We start from the raw sequence: 18,982 nt of genomic DNA, 5'->3' as shown, positions 1-18,982 counted from the left end.
AAAAATTAAAAAAAAAAAAATATTAAAAAAAAAAAAAAAAAAAAAAAAAAATGCAGATTTTCTGATTTTTCCTGAAAAACTGGGATATCTAGTATTATTGGACTAGATTTCCAAAGATTAAAACGTGGCTGAAGTTGAGTACGGGTTGTGCCAACTGTGAAGGGCAAGTGTTCTCAGTGCCACAGTCCCATTAGGCCTGTGAATCTCACTTACCTTTCAGGCTTCTTTAGGGACCTGAATTTCTGACCCCTCAACTTTATCTCCTGACTACTTGCCCATAAATATACCTAATCTTTTGCATATTTTAGGACACGCGCCTGCTTCATGAGCCACCTTCTAGGGCCCTGGAATTAGAAATGAACAAAAGAACAACACCTTGGCACATGAGTCAAATGGAAACAGAAAATATTACTGTTGTTTTTCTCTTCCTGTTCCTTTTTTTCTTCTAATTATTCTTATCACAGCTACAAAGTGTGAAATCAAAAAAATTATATACACAGTAATATTAAATATTATCAACTTTAATTACAGCTAGTAAGGTAAGTTTCCAAAGGAACAAAATAATTTTCCCCCTTTTAAAAATTAATTTTAGTACTTTTTTTTTTAAAGAAATTCATATATAGGTAAAGCAAAGTTCTGTTTCCCAACCTAAATCATAGAAATCTTATTTCCAAAAGGGACTCCTCAAATAATCAGAAGCACCATTTAATCTGGCATGAGTGATTTTATAACAAACACCGTCACTTACCCGATTATAAAGCTGGGTGTACATAGTCATAACAAAAATGAAGGCAGCATGAATACAACCCAGCGGTGCTAAAAGGAGAAACAGTGTGAACGAAGCATGATTTTGGAAACCACAACAGTTGTTGATCCAAGGACAGTGATGGTCCATCTTCAGCACACATCTAACAAGAAAAATTTACATAACACATGATGCAAAAAATCCAATCTACTTTAAATTACTTTGGTCTTCAAAAGATCAAGCAAATAGGAATCCAGCATGTCCATAGTCACAGAAGTCTTTATGAGTTTTTAAACAACTCTGAACAGTGACTTCTTCAAATTCCTTTTTTTTTAAATTTTTTAATTTTTTTTTTGTTGTTGTTGTTGTTGTTATTTCTGAGAGAGAGGGAGAGAGACAGCGTGAGCAGGAGAGGGTCAGAGAGGGAGACACAGAATCTGAAACAGGGTCCAGGCTCTGAGCTGGCTGTCAGCACAGAGCCCGATGTGAGGCTCGAACCCATGAACCGTGAGATCATGACCTGAGCCGAAGTCGGACGCTTGAAGTCGGACGCTTAACTGACTGAACCACCCAGGCACCCCGACTTCTTTCAAATTCTAAACGGCACAAGAAAAGGCAGGCTTTGTAACCACTTGAGGAAAGGATGTCTGCTACAAGTGAGTTTGCTTAAAGAAGCCAGGAGGCCCCCTGAGAGGTTCAGTATAAAGACATAAGCATGGGTTCCTGATTTACCTCTAGTTCTGGAATGCAGTGACTGAAGCAGAGTACAAGAGAGACCACAAAATCACACCTAAATCTCCACTGGGGCTGATGGGACCCAGCCGACCTAGAACTTCCTTCCTTCCTGTCCACATCCTTTAGATTTGGGTTCTCTGAGCTAAGCAAGCTAACTGTGGAATGTAAGATGTGGTATAACAAGCAAAGTCTTACCGAGCTTCCTTCCCTTGTTGCTAGAAGAAAATTTCCTGGCCTCATACCAATCTTTTATTTGCTACAAATGTCCTCCTAAACCTCAACACTCTTACCACAAATTTCTAATCAATCAGTGGAATAGCTGCTTATTTAAAAAGGTTCAAGGGGCGCCTGGGTGGCACAGTCAGTTGAGTGTCTGACTCCTGATTTCAGCTCAGATCACGGTCCCACGGTCTTGGGATCGAGCCTTGTATCAGGCTCGCCGCTGAGCACTGAGCCTGCTTAAGATTTTCTCTCTCTCTCTCTCTCTCTGCCCCTCTCCCCCACTTGCTCTCTCTTTAAAAATTAAAAAATTAAATTAAAAAACTAAAAAGGTCCCAGTTTATTTCATATTTTTATAGTGATTCAGTTTTCTTTCCTTTTTTTTTTTACATTAAACACTTGTGATAATACGCACCTGAATTCATTTATTAGATATGGATAAAGCATAAATGTTAGTCAACCAAAATAATGGAAAAAGCAGGTTGCCTTTATAATTTAGACTCAAAACAATTCTAAGGCTAGTTAAGATGACAGAAGACAAGCACAATTAATCCTGACCTATGGAAACACCCTGAAGACCTAACTTTTTACTCTTGGCAGGGCAAGAAGCAAAATAAATGTGTTATTTTTCCAAATAAATAAATAATGAATAAAAGCTTTTCACTTATAAGAAAAGAGTGAGGATTATTTAACTTATTATCAAAATTGATAACTTAAGAATAAAATGGAGATATGGACAACAGTATTTTGACAATGTTTTTCATAAAGAAGCTACCCTGCAGAGAAGAAGACTAGGACTGATGTGTAGAAAGAACAACTATGTGAGACCAGGCACCAAGGTGACCAGTCCCCAAAGAGTAGCAAAGACACATAGTACCTGTTACACTTTCTGCAGTGATGTGACCGTGGAGCCTTGTACGCTTGGCAGACTTTACAATACTGGAGGTACATGCTATCCTGAGAATTTTCCTTGGTAGCAAAATACAAACAAAAATCCATCAGATATCTGCCCCTAATAAGTCAAGCCTTATGAATAAATTCTTTTCTATGGTCTGATTTTATAGGGGATGGGGATGAGGATGGAATCTTAACTTACTTATTTCCTGCCCTTTTATCTGAGCAGAAATACTTCTAAATAATGAATTTCTGGTAACAGCCACATCACTCTTCTAATTACCCAGAAGTCATTTTTAATTTCTCTTCCCCATGCTCCACCCAAACCCATCATCACTGATTGTAGCTGGTTCTACATTTCCAAAATCTTTGTGCAATCTTTGTAGGAGTTCAGAAAAAAGGTAGCTGACAACTTGGGAGGGAGGTATTTTGGAGTGGATATTCAAACACCAGAGCTGATAGTCTTTAGGAAATCTGGTCCCCCCCACCCTACCCCGCACCATTTCAATCACTTCTAACTACTTTCCTGTACTAAAGTCTCTCTAATCCAAACTGTCATTGTCTGAGTAACATTCCTGCAACATGACTCTGATTATGTCAGAGCTTGGCATGAAAACCTCTAATCCCTCCTTATGGTCTAAGAATTCCTCATGTATTTAAGGCCCTTCAGAATCTGCATTTGTTTCAGCCTTATTTGTAGTACATAACCCGCCCGCTATTTCAGACTATATGCATGAAATGGCTTCCTTCCCATCTGTAGGAATTTACACTCCTCCCTCAGGTCCACAGCTAAAAAGGATCACTTCCTTCTAGCTTCAACCGCACTTATCACATTCTTCTCTATAGTGTAATTACTTACACAAGTAATTACACAAGTATCTTGGTTTCTCTCCTCAATTATAAGATTTTTCAGAATATGAATCTGTCTTACTCATCTTTGTACTCACTTTAAATAATACACTAGTGTTTCTCCAACATTAACGTACCTAAGAATCATCTGGGGATTCTGATAAATGCTAATTCTGATTCGTAGGTCTGGAGTAGAGCCCAAGATTTTGCATTTGGTTTTTTTTTTTTAATGTTTTTTTTATTTTTGAGACAGAGACAGAGACAGAGCCTGAGTTGGGGAGGGGCAGAGAACGAGGAAGACACAGAATCTGAAGTAGGCTCCAGGCTCTGAGCTGTCAGCACAGAGCTCAATGTGGGGCTTGAACTCACAAACTGCGAGATCACGGCCTGAGCCAAAGTTGGACACTTAACCAACTGAGCCACCCAGGTGCCCCAAGATTTTGCATTTCTAATAAGCTATCAGGCAGTGCCCCTCAGCAAGGAATATGGAAATACATGAGTATAAACTTGCTACAATTTTTATTTTTTTTTAATTTTTAAATTTTTTTTTTAAATGTTTTTATTTATTTCTAGGAGAGAGACAGTGTGAGCAGGGGAGGGTCAGAGAGAGAGGGAGTCACAGACTGAAACAGGCTCCAGGCTCTGAGCTGGCTGTCAGCACAGAGCCTGACGCGGGGCCCGAACCCACGAACCGCGAGATCATGACCTAAGCGAAAGTCGGACACTTAACCGACTAAGCCACCCAGGCGCCCCATAAACTTGCTACAATTTTTAAAAAGCCATAAACCAATTCATATTGTTATTTTCTAATGTTATGACTTTAACATTGATTTTAAAACCTTATGTTTTAAGTCAGCAATTTCTAAAGACTTGTTCTTAGTTCTGAGGGCTGTTAAAGTTTACATAAAGATATTATGGGCACTTAGGTAGCAACCAACTTTGACTCAGGATGTAACTGGCTGTTTGTGAGTTCAAGCTCCACGTCAGGCTGTGGGCTGACAGCTCAGAGCCTGGAGCCTGCTTCAGATTCGTGCCTTCCCCTCTCTCTGGCCCTTCCCCACTCCTGCTGTGTCTCTCTTTCTCAAAAATAAATGAACATTAAAAAAAAGATCCTAGTCAAACTGCATTGTGGAATTATAAGACATGTAGGACATGCAGTAGTTCTTAAATTTAGGACTATGGACTCACTAGCCCCTCCAGTGTTGTTTTTTTTTCTTTCCTTTTTATGAAGGACAAGTATTACATAAAATCTCTCTGGGAAGTACTAATTTAGATGAATATTTCCAAGTAGATACAAAATAAATTCTTTGAGCTTTAAATGATCAGTAGTTAGAACATGCTGAGTCTCACAGTAGTTAGAACAGGCTGTGTTTGATATTATTGGTTAGGAGATAAGCCATAAACTAAATATATGATTATCATTAGAGTTCCTTATCTTAAGGGATCTTTTTCTTACCGGTTTCCACCCCAAAGGGACAAAGCCAGGACCAATAAACATGGCATTGAAGTAATTATAAAGAATCATGACAGTCCAATTTATCAACATGATGAAATTCATGCTTCCTCCAGTCGTATGTAAAGGCCAATACCAGAGCACAGAGTCAATCATGGCCATCGTAGAACATATTGCTATAACACCAAGGGCTATGATGGGGCCCCAATGACACAGTCTCTTTAATTCTTGGAGATTTTCAAACTTGATAACTGAGCAGAATGCACCCATTTTGGTGAGGAAGGATGCCTTCCTACTTTTAGAAAATTATAGATTTCCTTTTTCTGTGCACACATTTCCATGTGCCACAAGTCCACGTGTGTTCCTTAATTGTCATGCCTTCAGGTTATGGGATGTTAATGTAGATTATGACATTTTCACTGTTACACATCAGAGCTCTTTATCTTAACTAGAAGAATCCAGTATCTCGGATTGAAGCCCAATCTAAAGAAAACAAAATGAGAAAGTACAGTGAAAAAATTTTATTATATAGCATACTTAACTCCAATAACCACCTAAACAAAAGCATCTCACAAGTGCTATGGGATGGGTACCTCATCAACTGGCAAAAGTAGCCACCAGTAAAACCTTGGTTTGTGAGCATAATTTGTTCTGGAAACATGTTTGTAATCCAAGGCACTAATGTATCAAAACGAATTTCAAGAACCATTGACTCTGTTGTGATCATGTGACATTTGCTCCTATGGAAAGCCATCGCTTCTTTATCAAGTTAAAATTTATTAGAAATGTTTGACCATCTTGGAGAACAAGTTACTCCCAATCCAAGGCTTTACTGTATTTTTATCTGATCCAAAAGAGGGCTCAAGTCTGAACTGCCTGTAAACTGGGTACATGATTCTAAGATGGTTTTATTTCTTTGTTTCCAACTTGACTGGTAACTGTGATTGTCGTTGAGAGGATGGTTGGAGGTGACCGAGGAATTTAGAGCAGGTGCAGGACTTTAAGCGTTGATTGAATCCGGAAATTGGTTTCAAAAGGCTAAGTGACTGCACAAGGTTCACAAGTAACAGCTGAACCTAAACTAGAAGCCAAAAAGATCTAATTCCTTTAACCAAATCATCTCATTCCTTCTACAGCGTTCTAAACTGCCTCCTACCCAGTCTCGATTTGTCCGGTATGAGCCCAGCAGGGTCTACACATTTGCCTGCGGTTGCCCCCGAATCACTAGCATAAGGATCAACTTGGGCCAAAGGTAAAGAGGCGAGCGAGTGAAAGCAAAGCCAGAGTGAAAGGAGGGGAGGGGAGGGCAGGGGCGGCAGAGATGTGTGTGAGGTCATGACTAGAGGCACACAGAAGGAACATGAATGAAAATATTCGAGAAAACAGATGAGGAAGGGCCTCTGGCGGGGGGACGGGGAAGGTGGCCGGCGAGCGCCGGAAGATCTGTGGAAGGGTATTTCCGACCGGCTGCAATGAGTCGAGGGAAGATCTGAGTTACGGGGTAATAAAGACTTTCACGCAACAGATGCCATCGCCTTGTGCCTCAGTTTCCCGCCCGGATCATGGAGCAGAGCACTTAGAAATCCTCACTCAGGGGAGGACCATCCTGGCAAGCGTGGGTGGTTTCAACATTCTGGAGATTCTGGGCTCACTCGGACGGGGCGAGGGCAGACGGCCAGAATCATCGTTACATCCCTTGCCTTGACTCCCACCTCAGTTTGGTCCTTGGTGCCCGCTCCTCGGCCATCGCATTTCCGGGGCGGCCTGGGCTCACCCGGAACAGGTTTTCTCCTCCTCGGATAACTCCATCATGGCTACCTCAGCCCAGCGCCAGCAGAAAGCAAATCCTGGTTGCAAGAAGCTGGAGTGCGGGACCTGCCGCAACCAGTCGGCCTCTCCACCAGCGCTCTCGCGGGGGCCCGCCTTGCTCCCTCCCGGTGCGCGGTCTCCGCGAGAGCCACTTCCGGTGGGTTCGCCGCCATCAGACTTCCCTCGGGAAGCAAGTTCCTGGGACCTTGAGCTTGGGGAGCCGGAGCCGCCTTCCAGGACGCGGGGAGGCCAAAAACCTTCCAGTGATCCCTGAGAACGCAGATATTTTCGGAGCCTTCTGGAAGCCCTAATAGAAGTGCCTTCCTTAGCGAGTTTTTTTAAAATCTTGAAGCCTGAGCGGACAATTAAAAACGCACGCAGGCCAATTTCCGGAGGACCGAGATTGCGAAGAACAACCAGGAAGCGGCCGGGCTGGGAGCTGTCCCCGGTTCTTCGCTCTACTGTCCAGGCCGCCTCCCGGGTCCTTACACCGTGTTCCTCTGACCTGTGTGGCCTCTGCCACGACCTGGGCTCCGGCCCGGGCCAGTCACTCCGGAGCCGCCATGTCATCCGATTTCGAAGGCTATGAGCAGGACTTCGCGGTGCTCACGGCAGAGATCACCAGCAAGATTGCGAGGGTCCCCCGACTCCCTCCTGGTGAGAGCCCTGACCCGGGAGCGCGGGGGTGGCCCCGAGGGCGCCGAGGCTCGCGGGCTGTGGAACGTCTCTGAGGCGCGAGGTGGTTCAGGGGCCCTCCCGGGGCGAAGGAGTCTGACTTGGTTGATGGTAAAAGCAGACTCTAGGCTGGGCTGTGGAGTGCCGTGAAAAGAGCCTCCAGTATTTGAGCCTCCTGGGCTAGAATCCGGACTCCACCGCCTTGTTACTTGTACAACTTTGGGAACGTTTCTCCGAGTCTTAGTTTTTGTTCTATTTTGTTTTTGTTTCATTTGTAAAATGGAGATGTGAGTATTACAAGAGAATGAATGAACGTACCTAGATCATGGATCTGTAATATACAATACTATTGTTTTGTTAGTGATAATACTATTACGTGCGGCCAAGTAGGGTTAAGAGCTACGGTGCCTGGATTCAAAACCCAGCTTTGCCGCTTAAAAGTTGTGGCACTTAGGGGCGCCTGGGTGGCTCAGTCGATTAGCGTCCGACTTCGGCTCAGGTCATGATCTCAGGGTTCGTGGGTTTGAGCCTCGCGTCGGGCTCTGTGCTGACAGCTCAGAGCCTGGAGCCTGTTTCAGATTGTGTCTCCCTCTCTCTCGGGCCCTTCCCTGCTCACGCTGTCTCTCTCACGCTCAGAAATAAATAAAACATTTAAAACTTTAAAAAAAAGTTGTAGCACTTAAAAAGTTTCTTAAACCTCTCTCAACTTCTTGGTAAAATGGTGAGAAATGCACATATCATTAGAGTTGTTGTGGAGATTAGGTGATTTAACATATGGAAAACCCTTTTTTGGTGTTAGCTGCTATAATATTAGTATTTTTCATATCCCCCAACCCCATTTCTTATTTCTCATCCTTCTTGGGAGACTGCAACCCACTTTTATATAAAACTTGGTACAGGATAATTTTTCTCACTTTTAAGATGCCACATATCCCATCTAGAAGTGTTCTTGTTCTTGTTCTAGAAGTTTTAGCATATCGTACTTTCCATGCTAAACTGTCAACTCTGAATGTCGGAGCTATGTTTGATTTCCTTGGCATTTACTTCGGGGTCAGAAAGATGTTTAAGTGGATGAACAGATGAATATAAATATATTTGGTATTTTTTTTTATTGTGAGACACTGTTTTAGGATTTATCTTTCTCTAAGTACAGATTTAATTTGAGTAGTTAGTTGCAGGTAAAATTGTTACTTGTAGCTTAGTTTTGCTAGGGACACTGAACCATCATCTGGACTTGACCCTCCCTTGGCTCTGGGGTATAGTGTGCAGAAAAGAGGGTGCTCACTGATCTGTGAACTGGTGGGCAACTTCCCTATTCCCACCTTGTTAGTCAGTTCTTGATGCCAGCAATAATTTCTGCTGGACCTCAGTTGTTGTTCCTCTTTCCCCCAAACTTGTGTGTTTATAAATAATTTTCTTCCTTTATTTCTTTGTTTTTTCTTTCCCCTTCCCCCACCTATTTTCTATTAATAGGGACATTTGCTTGAGACCAGGATCTCTGAACTTACACCCCACTCATCTTCTGAAGTCCCAGTTAGTTCTGGAGAGGTGGATGATGTCTTAAAGAGGTTTATGAACCCAAGTGAGGGAACAAGAGGAGAGGACCAAGGTCGCGTACCACCGAGCTCTGCTGCCTCAGAAACTTTTGTGGAGAAAGTGGCTGATGGCCTCATCACTTCATGATACATCACCTCACCTCTTCAGTTCTGCTTTTCTCCACTGCCCAAGACCATCTTGATTTTGTTGTCAGTGTTGCTGGAGACTACTTCTTTGACTTGAGTTCTGGAGTCTCAGAGTATCAGGACTTGTGGTTTCAGTTGGATTTGTGTTCATTTTTAATTGTAACAGTTTTAACAAAGACTCATTTTCTGTTTGGGCTAATAGCTTTTGTGTTAAGAAGGTGTTTTATAAAGGAACAGAGTCACCATGGGTGCAAAGTTGTAGAAGCTGTTTCCAAGAAAAACATTACAATTGATTTTTTCTTGTCTTTATGTTTTAAAGTAACGATTCTTATCATATTGAAGGAAATCTTTGCTTTAGATACCTTAAAAATTGGGGCACCTGGGTGGCTCAGTTGGTTAAGCGTCCGACTTCGGCTCAGGTCATGATCTCACTGTTCATGGGTTCGAGCCCCGCATTGGGCTCTGTGCTGATAGCTAGCTCAGAGCCTGGAGTCTGTTTCAGATTCTGTGTGTGTCTCTCTCTCTGACCCTCCCCTGCTCACGTGCTTGCTCTCGCGCTCTCTCTCTCTCTCAGAAATAAATAAACTATTTAAAAAAATAGATACCTTAAAAATAAAGCCTTGAGTCACCTACCTATAGTATGGTGTAAGACCCAACCGTAGCAGTTACATTGGAATTGAAAAAAGACTATATAGCTGGCACTGGAGAAATGCCTACTGACTTGACTAAGTGAATAATAGTAATTCTTAAAAATGTATTAGTTTCCTTCTTAATAGTTACTTATGCTTGCTCTCTTACAATCTGTTTCTAGTTGATAAATAGAAAAAAATAAAAAATACATCCATGCAGTTACGAATTTCAGATATGTCTGTGGACTAACAAATTAATATGTACAACCACAAAAAAAAACAGTGTGATTAAAAGTAATGACAGTCTCTCTCCATCAGAACATCATTAGTGTTTGACCTAGAGGAGATGAACTATAATTTACTTGAGTTAAAAAGTTTAAAATTGGAGCAAACTTTGCCGCCAAAGCAGCTTATTCCCCAACTTATTAACTTATTTAAATTGAAGTAGAGTGAGGAGGATTGATTGCAAGGAACTTCAATCTGTGCTGTGCATGTACAGTGTATTAAAGTGTTACTTCCAAAGAGAATAGGAAAGATGGAGTACTTTAAAACTTTAATTTATAAAAGAAATTTGATTACTCTGTGATATGTTTTAAACAATAAAAAAAACTTTGCTCCTAGACTGAAGTGTTTGAATTTAACTAATTTTAGTACGTGGACTAATGCAACAGATCAGTCTCTCTCTTGGTAATATTCTTAATGGATAATGGTAATATTAATAATTCGGAATTTAATTTCAATGATTAGTGTTCTGTGGTAAAGTCAGGAAAATGGATGGCTGAAAACCATAACTAATACTAATTAGGAATTCCCTTTCCTCCGGTGATGAATCCTAAGTGAGAGGATACTTTACAGGTGCAAAGTTACATCAGGCAGGCCTCGTCAAGACTTTTAAATACAGTGTTCTTCTGCAATTATTTGCAGAGAGATAAATGATCTTTTGTGAATCCTACCACTCTGTGAGATTCACACATGGCACCTGCTCCTTGCGGGATGCTCAATCTGGAGCTAATTGCCTGGCCTCTCCAAGCCTGCTTCCTCCATCTTTCAACTGGGGAGAGGAGGTAATTGCTTCAACCTTACTTACAGTGTTGTAAGAATCAAACGAAAGAAAGCCTGAAACACACTAGCACATTTTCCCCCCAAAGTGCATGATAAGTGAGCTATTAGTGATGTTATTAACACTGCAGAAGAACAGCTGGTCGGGTTAGATAGGACCCAGCTTCTCAGACTTTGTGATATTAATTGAACTCTTAAAGGAAACTTGGACCTCAATCCATGCTTCCTTTTCTGCCTCGACTAGAGTTAGGTGAGTCCCTCTCGAAGAATGCCTACATTTGAAAGAATGTGAATGATCAAGGGCTTTTGGATATGAAATGGAAATTGGACAATGAACTCAGGAATATCAAGAAGGGAGGCAGGGGAGAGAAGTAAAGGTGATGGGGAAGGACAGGTGTCCTTTCTGGAAGAAAATGCTCAAGTCTCACTCATTAGCTATGCCAATCCTTGGAGGCTTTTGGAGACCATCTAGGCATAGCTGTGAATGGAAGAAGCCATAAATGTTCCATGATTCTCTCTTGCCTTTGTGGTTGTAGGTTTGTAGGTGGGAGAATCAGAAGAGTCTGCTTTTATTTATGAATTCCATGGTTTGCTTAAAATACACGTGGCTCTGGAGCTGTAATGTCCACATGTAGCTACTGAATGCTTGAAATGTGGCTGCAGAGTGAAATGATAATGTTTTGGATATATTGGGCTAAACATTACTAAAACTAAATATATACAAATATTACAACTAATTTTACTTTCTTCTTTTTACTTTTTAAAATGTGGATACTACAAAATATAAACTTTCATGTGTCACTTGCATGCATACATTTCTCTTGTTCTGGAGAGTTAGAGTTGAAGAGATGGGTCCAGTCCTAGTTCAGGAACTCAGGTGCACAGTAAGTTGAAATAGCTATACTCTAATCCCATACCTGCACTCTGATCCCAGAGGGACCTCTCTCCCTTCAAAAGTCCAGTTAACCTGAGTAATGGCTTCATTGTTTTTTTTTTAAATCGTTTTTAATTTTAGAACACATTTGGATTTATAGAAAAATCACAAAGATAATACAGAGAACCTCTATGCATCTCATGCTCAGTTTCCTCTATTAACATCATATGTTAATATGATACATTTGTTGTTGCAGCCAGTGAACCCACATTGATACATTACAATTAAATGAAGTCTATGTACCACTTTGTTCAGATTTCCTTTTGTTTTGCTTTGTTTATTCTTTTGTTTTACCTAACATCCTTTTACTATTATAGGATTCAATCGAGGACACTATAAAACATTAATTAATCATGGCTCCTTACGTTCCTCTTAGCTGTGACAATTTTCTCAGCCTTTTCTCTAGACTTCAGTTTAGAGGAGTCCTGGTAGGACGTTTTCTAGAACGTTCCTCAATTGGGATTTACCGGATTGTCCTTCTCGTGATCAGACTGGAGTTCAAGCTTCTGGGGAAGAAGAGCATAGAAATAAAGCACAATTTTCATCACGTTCTATCGAGAATATATACTCTAACTTATCACTATTGATGCTAACTTTGATCACCTGGTTGAGGTAGTGTTTATCAGGTTTCTCCACTGTAAGTTACTCTTTTTCCTCTTTTTCATACTCTTTGGAAGAAAATCATATGCATAGCCCTCACTTCAGGAGCCGAGCATCGCACTCCACCTACTTGAAGGCTTAGCCTCTATGTTAATCATTTGGGATTCTCTGTAGGAGAGATTTTGTCTATTCTTCTCCACTTATTATTCAGTCATTTATATACATGGACTCATGATCATTATTTTATTCTTTCTATTCCAATACTACTTTATTTTGTTGCTCAAATAGTTCCAGGTTTGACCATTGGAAGCCTCTTCAGCTGGCTTCTGAGTACTTTAAATATACCCCTATCATTGCAGGTTTGGGTTTTGGGTTTTGGTTTTTCCTCTTTAGCACTTTCTTACTCTCCAGGATTCTCCAACATCATCTTGTATTTTTCCCATACGAGTCCTAGAATCAGCCATTTCTACAAGGAGTCCAACTTCCTTTTATTAGAAATGGTGTTAGAGGGGCACCTGGGTGGCTTAGTCGGTTAAGCGTCCGACTTTCGCTTAGGTCATGATCTCGCGGTTCGTGGGTTCGAGCTCCGCGTCGGGCTCTGTGCTGACTGTCAGCTCAGAGCCTGGAGCCTGTTTCAGTCTGTGACTCCCTCTCTCTCTGACCCTCCCCTGCTCACGCTGTCTCTCTCTCTCCTAGAAATAAATAAAACATAAAAAAAAATTAAACAAAAAAAAAAGAAATGGTGTTAGAAACCAAGATCCGGACACCAGGTATGCTCATAGCTACTGGGGTATTATTGCTTCTAGGCCCTCAGCTGACAGACGACGAAATGCATGTCTGTACAGTGAATGACATATGTATACATACCAACAAAATACTTGTATGTGTAACCATCTATAGTAAGTTAAACAAGAGTTCGTATTGCTGTCTCTAATTCTAATCTGTTATTACATGGATCATGCTGGAATGGCTTTGTTTCACTATTGGCCATTCTCTACCACACTACATAGTGTAGCATTAGTAATATATCAATTTTTAAGTTCTCGAATATAAAACATTCCTCTATTAGTGGTTTCACTCCATATTTCCCAGTGGAAAATGCTATTTTATCTAAAAATACCTGTATTGCCCAAAGACAGATACAGTAACTGAAATCAAGTTCGCTTTGACATTTGCACTACTTTATGAGGGGTGTGCAAGGCTAACTAAACACTTAGTTTATTACTGACCAAAAAAATTATACCATGTAGGTTTGTGTATAACACAAGCATGAGGCACTTGTGTTAATATCGAGTGTGCAAGAGAAGATCATACCATGCAAAGACTTAGGTGTATATCAGTATTCATTAAACCCATATAAAAAAAAAGTGACGACATTTGTTTATATAGTGTATTTTATACAGTACATCAGTGGTTAAGACTCTGTTCTAGACAGCAGACCTTGTGGGAGTTCCAACTCTGAAATTTACTAGCTATTTAGCTTTGGAGAAATTATTTAATCATTCTGAGTTTGTTTACTTGCCTGAGAATGGGATAATATTAGTGTCTCCAAAGTGTTGTTTTGAGGATTGACTGTGATAATGTTCAACACATAACCCTGTGAAACTAACGATAGCGGTTAGTGGTGAAGTTCTGAATCTTAGGAACATGCCGTTTGTAAAGGGGATGGCATTTGGCATAGAAAACAGAAGCTCTCTTGGGAATACTTATGAATTGTGCTAGAAGGGCCAAAACTTAATGTTGGTAGATATTTGCAAGGCAATCTAATTCAGTCTTTCTTTCCTTTTTTCCTTTTGTCCTCATTCATGCTTTCATCCTAAATCATCCCCTTTTCATTCTTCTTTTAAAGATGTGAGGAACTATAGGGGCGCCTGGGTGGCTTAGTGGGGCGCCTGGGTGGCTTAGTCGGTTAAGCGTCCGACTTTTGCTTAGGTCATGATCTCGCGGTTCGTGGGTTTGAGTCCCGCGTTGGGCTCTGTGCTGACTGCCCCCTTGGAGCCTGGAGCCTGTTTCAGTCTGTGACTCCCTCTCTCTCTGACCCTCCCCTGCTCACGCTGTCTCTCTCTCTCTCTCCTAGAAATAAATTTAAAAAAAAAATTAAAAAAAATGTGAGGAACTATAGAAGGCTAAATACAGAGTTAGGACAAAGATGTGTGAAGAGTTGTCTCTGCCTCCAAGGAGCTAGATATGAGGGTGAACAGAAAATTATACTAGTTTCTTTTTTCTTTTTTTAGTATAGTTTATTGTCAAGTTGGTTTCCATATAACACCGAGTGCTCATCCCAACAAGTGCCCCCTTCCATGCCCATCACCCACTTTCCCCCCTCCCCCACCCCCATCAACCCTGTTTGTTATCAGTATTTAAGAGTGTCTTATGGTTTGCCTCCCTCCCTCTCCTTAACTATTTCCCCCCTTCCCCCTCCCCATGGTCCTCTGTTAAGTTTCTCCTGTTCCACATATGAGTGAAAACATTTGGTATCTGTCTTTCTCTGCCTGACTTATTTCACTTAGCATTGAGTTCCCTTGAGTTCCACCCACGTTGCTACAAATGCCCAGATTTCATCCTTTCTCATTGCCATGTAGTATTCCATTGTATAGATAAACTACATCTTGATCCATTTGACAGTTGATGGACATTTAGGCTGTTTCCATGACTTGGCTATTGTGGAGAGTGCTGCTATGAGCTTTAGGGTACTCGTGCCCCTATGCATCAGCACTCCTGTATCCCTTGGGTAAATTCCTAATAGGGCTATTGCTGGGTCATAGGGATGCTATTGCTCTAGGACTTTGATTGATCTTCTTGAGTTATATGCCTACCCTACTTCCAACCCCTAGACCAGTGTGGAAAGAGGGATTGAGCTACTAGGATTGGTCCAACGAGGGTGAGAAGCCCATCCTTTGGTAGGTCATTGTGATCAAAGGGGCAGGATCATAGAAAGAAATAGAATCTCCCGTTGGCCTGCTTGGTGAAGGGGAGTTCTATTGTTAATTTTTTGAGGAACCTCCACACTGTTTGGTAAAGGAGAGAGCCTCAAAAGAGTGGGGTTACTGCCTGAGAAAAGAAGGGTGTTAGGTACAAAACTGTAAATGTTGAGTAAATTTGCTTAGCACAAAACTTAGGTTCCGTCTCTGAATAAATGGATTGATTGTTTTGGAATGGGGGTGGGGAGAAGTTTTCTGAAAATATCAGGTAGGACATGTCTCTCTCAGAAAAGGAAAGTACAGTTGAATTATAACTTGAAATGGTGAAGTTTGAATAAACTGCATACAGAGACTTAGCACTTCATAATTTAAAAGTAATTTTATTTACATCAGCCTTGTGAGCTAAAAAGAATCCACTTCTAAAATTTCCCTTTTAGAGAGTACAAACTGAGTCTCAGGAAAAACAACAACAACAACAAAAAAAACCTCTTTCTTATCCAGGATCCCACAGCCAGCAAGTAGGTAATAACTTTGGGTATAGAATCAATAGCTCTGACTTCAATTCATAGTGAAAGTACTATCTTTTAAATGTTTTTAATGTTTATTTATTTTTGAGAGAAAGAGACACAGAGTGCATGCAGGGGAGGGGCAGAGAGAGAGAGCGATGCAGAATCTGAAACAGGCTCCAGATGTGGGACTCGAACTTATGAACGTGAGATCATGACCTGAGCGGAAGTCTGATGCCTAATTGACTGAGCCACCCAAATGCCCCAAAAGTATGATCTTTTAAAGGATTGTAGATAATGCCCAGTTTTAGGAATTGTTTTTTTATATGACTTTTCCCCCAAGTTTTTATTTAAATTCCAGTTAATTAGCATACAGTGTAATATTCATTTCATGTAGAGAATTTAGTGAATCATCACTTACAACACCCAGCGCTCATCACTACAAGTGACTTTAAATTGTATTCATAAATCAGTTATTCCATTTTATTACAGTCTGGACTCTGAAGGATCCTTGTACAACCATTATGTCTGCTGCAGTTGACACAGTTTCTTCTAAAGAACAAACTGATTTTTGTTTTCCCTTAGAAATGTTATGGCATCTTTTCACAATTAGGTACTCCGTGTAAGATAATATATTTCCTCAGAGCATAGAATCAGTGGCTTAAAGTGATTCCTGACACACTGAAGAACGATATGGCCATTTGCCTGATGTAGTACTTCTCTGCTCTGACCAGAAAGGAAAAGGTATATAAAAATAGGAGGTTTCAAATATTAAGTTTATTTGTATCCTTAACAATTCCTTGGCATTCTTGTTTGTTTCAGATGAGAAGAAGCAGATGGTTGCCAACGTGGAGAAACAGCTCGAAGAAGCGAAAGAACTGGTATGTGCAGACTTGGTAATATGTTTTCACATCAAACCAGAGCCGTTTATGCTGACGCCTTCCTCTAGCCTGCTTTGTACATTATGGAAAAGTGACAGGGGCGCCTGGGTGGCTTAGTCGGTTAAGCGTCCGACTTTCACTTAGGTCATGATCTCGCGGTTCGTGGGTTCGAGCCCCGCGTCGGGCTCTGTGCTGACTGCCAGCTCAGAGCCTGGAGCTTGTTTCAGAGTCTGTCACTCCCTCCTTCTCTGACCCTCCCCTGCTCACGCTGTCTCTCTCTCTACTAGAAATAAATAAAACATTAAAAAAAAAAAAGAAAAGTGACACATTTCTGATTAGCATTTTATAAATCGGAACTCATCAGTTTTTACATTGAAGAGAATTTAATAGTCTCTTGGGATTTTATTCTTCTTAATAAAGGTGATTCATTAAGTGACTATCTTTAATTTTCCTTCATAATATGTTTCCTAATAGGTATAAATAGCTAATGCCTGTTAAAGGAATACTCAGTACCAGGCACTGGGTTAAGCACATTACTTGCTCTATCATATTTAAGGTTCACACAGGTGCTGTGAGACAAAGGCTGTCTGTCAAAAAATGTTAAGGACCTAAGGTATTCCCCTCTTGCTTTGTGACAGCTAAGCTTGCAATAGTTTCAGGGATGCTGGTGGAAGACATGAGATTCCTAGGTCAGAGACAATAAAATTTTATTATAGCAAAAGGTGCCACCCGAGTTTCAGCCCACTTGCCTCTGTTCCCTGAACCCCAGTACTCATGGGGGCGACGCAGGTTATCCTGGAAAAATGCCTACACACAGCAGAATACCTTCCAGGAAAGGAGCCTGGGCAATGCCCTGCTTTGTAGCAGCCTGTGAGCACGCCTGCTGTTTGTCCCGGAGGGACCCATTATTTCCTTCCCCAGGGCTGCTCCTTGTGAATATAACCCTAAGAAATGGCTTGAAAGGAGCGGCCAGGGCCTTGTATTCCTGATGTTCCCAGCAAGACACGTGGGAACATGAGAGACCCACAGAGCAGTGATTCTTAGTGCCCTGATTGCACCCATTCTGTAGGTGGGGAAACTAAGGCCTCGAAAGGTTATGTAACTTTGGGGTCCCACACTCACAAGTGGTGGGGTAAGAGCTTGTATTTAAATAGGCTAAACATGGAGCCGTGGCTCATCTGCTGCTTTTTGTTTGTTTATGCTTATTTATTTTTGAGACAGAGAAAGACAGAGCATAAGCAGGGGAGGGGCAGAGAGAGAGGGAGACACAGAATCTGAAGCAGGCTTTAGGCTCTGAGCCATCAGTACAGAGCCCTATGTGGGCTTGAACTCACAGGCCGTGAGATCATGCCCTGAGCCCAAGTCAGACGCTTAATTGACTGAGCCACCCAGCTGCCCCTCATCTACTGCTTTTTATATAAATACATTTGCAAATCGGAACAAAAAGTTTTAAGAGGTACTGTTTCCCAGTTTGGGGTTTGAAAGCCAAGTATTACAAGTGTGACTCTACTTGTTGCCACAGTGTCATCCTAAATGAGTGTGTTCCTTCCCTAAATAATGCAGGGTACCGCGTGGTGGTCCTTCAGTACCCGCTTACGGACAGACTTAGAACAGTTTCCCCAAGTGTGTCTCTGGTGACTGCCGTTACCAGGTCAAGTAAGTTTGGGAAACTAGCGGCTTAAATAGAATTGGAAGGTGGCTTTTTTTTTTTGTTTTTTTTTTGGTTTTTGTTTTGCCACAGAATCTCCTTGGACCCTTAAGTAGGCTAAGAGGCTTTATGAATCTCTAAGAAGGGACCACAGGGCCCAGCTCAAGCACGGAGCGTTTCCAAGCCAATTTAACTGAGTTACTTTTCTTGACAGGGCCACACACAGGGGGCTGCTGTCTTAGAGGGTCTGAAGAAGTAGCTGGGCGTCATTCCCCACTGCACGGCCGACCTTTGCTCTGTGACTTTGGCTGGTGACGCAGCGAGCTGCACAGCCGCTACTTTGTCCTCTCTGCCACTGGCCCTTTTCTAGGCTTCAAAATGTAGGATGCTCTGTGGACCCTGCGAGGTCAACTTCTCATCTCTGCTGCACTGTCACTGCCTCTACAGTGGCAGCTTTGCGTCCAACTCCAGCTTCGAGTGTCTGCCTCTCTTTTGAAAGTTTCCCCCTTTTTACAAATGCTTTTCTCCGTTTCTTTTCTTTTTATAATCAGCTATTTCTCTCATGCTTCCCGGCCTTCATGTAACACGACTGACCTTCTACATAGCATAGCTACCAGTCGGGACTGTCCTTCCTTCCGGCTGGGAAGCTCATCACGAATCGCACTGTACAGTTGCTCACTTGTTTGGATCCTGAGTTGACCGCTTATACTGTTGTTGAGTTCTTAGGAGCCGTTCTTGTGCAT

At 41.6% G+C, this 18,982-nt stretch overlaps 2 protein-coding genes across 9 annotated transcripts in view; one reads left to right on the top strand and one right to left on the bottom strand.

Moving 5' to 3' along the window:
* ZDHHC6 (zDHHC palmitoyltransferase 6) overlaps positions 1–6,856 on the bottom strand; it is a 17,205-nt gene extending 10,349 nt beyond the window's left edge. For 2 of the 4 annotated variants that reach the window (XM_077779489.1, XM_077779491.1), the window contains exons 1-4: positions 6,608–6,856; positions 4,899–5,378; positions 2,577–2,668; positions 749–908 (exon numbers count right to left, since the gene is read on the bottom strand). In XM_077779489.1, coding sequence (XP_077635615.1) covers positions 749–908; positions 2,577–2,668; positions 4,899–5,165 — 519 coding nt within the window. In that variant the 5' untranslated portion in view covers positions 5,166–5,378; positions 6,608–6,856. Of the gene's footprint in view, positions 1–748; positions 909–2,576; positions 2,669–4,898; positions 5,379–6,607 lie in introns of those variants that run through there. The other 2 variants (XM_077779490.1, XM_077779492.1) reach the window with 2 other exon arrangements.
* Positions 6,857–6,963: 107 nt separating this feature from the next.
* VTI1A (vesicle transport through interaction with t-SNAREs 1A) overlaps positions 6,964–18,982 on the top strand; it is a 344,893-nt gene continuing 332,874 nt past the window's right edge. Inside the window, exons 1-2 of one of the 5 annotated variants that reach the window (XM_077779506.1) lie at positions 6,964–7,361; positions 16,533–16,591. In XM_077779506.1, the coding sequence (XP_077635632.1) occupies positions 7,268–7,361; positions 16,533–16,591 (153 nt within the window). In that variant the 5' untranslated portion in view covers positions 6,964–7,267. The remainder of the gene's footprint in view (positions 7,362–16,532; positions 16,592–18,982) is intronic. The other 4 variants (XM_077779507.1, XM_077779504.1, XM_077779508.1 and 1 more) reach the window with 4 other exon arrangements.

This window comes from Crocuta crocuta, unplaced genomic scaffold (genome assembly GCF_008692635.1).
Source record: "Crocuta crocuta isolate KB4526 unplaced genomic scaffold, BGI_CrCroc_1.0 scaffold138, whole genome shotgun sequence".
Lineage (NCBI taxonomy): Eukaryota > Metazoa > Chordata > Mammalia > Carnivora > Hyaenidae > Crocuta > Crocuta crocuta.
The sequence above is the reverse complement of the archived record's forward strand: the minus strand, read 5'-3'. Positions and strand labels throughout refer to the sequence as shown.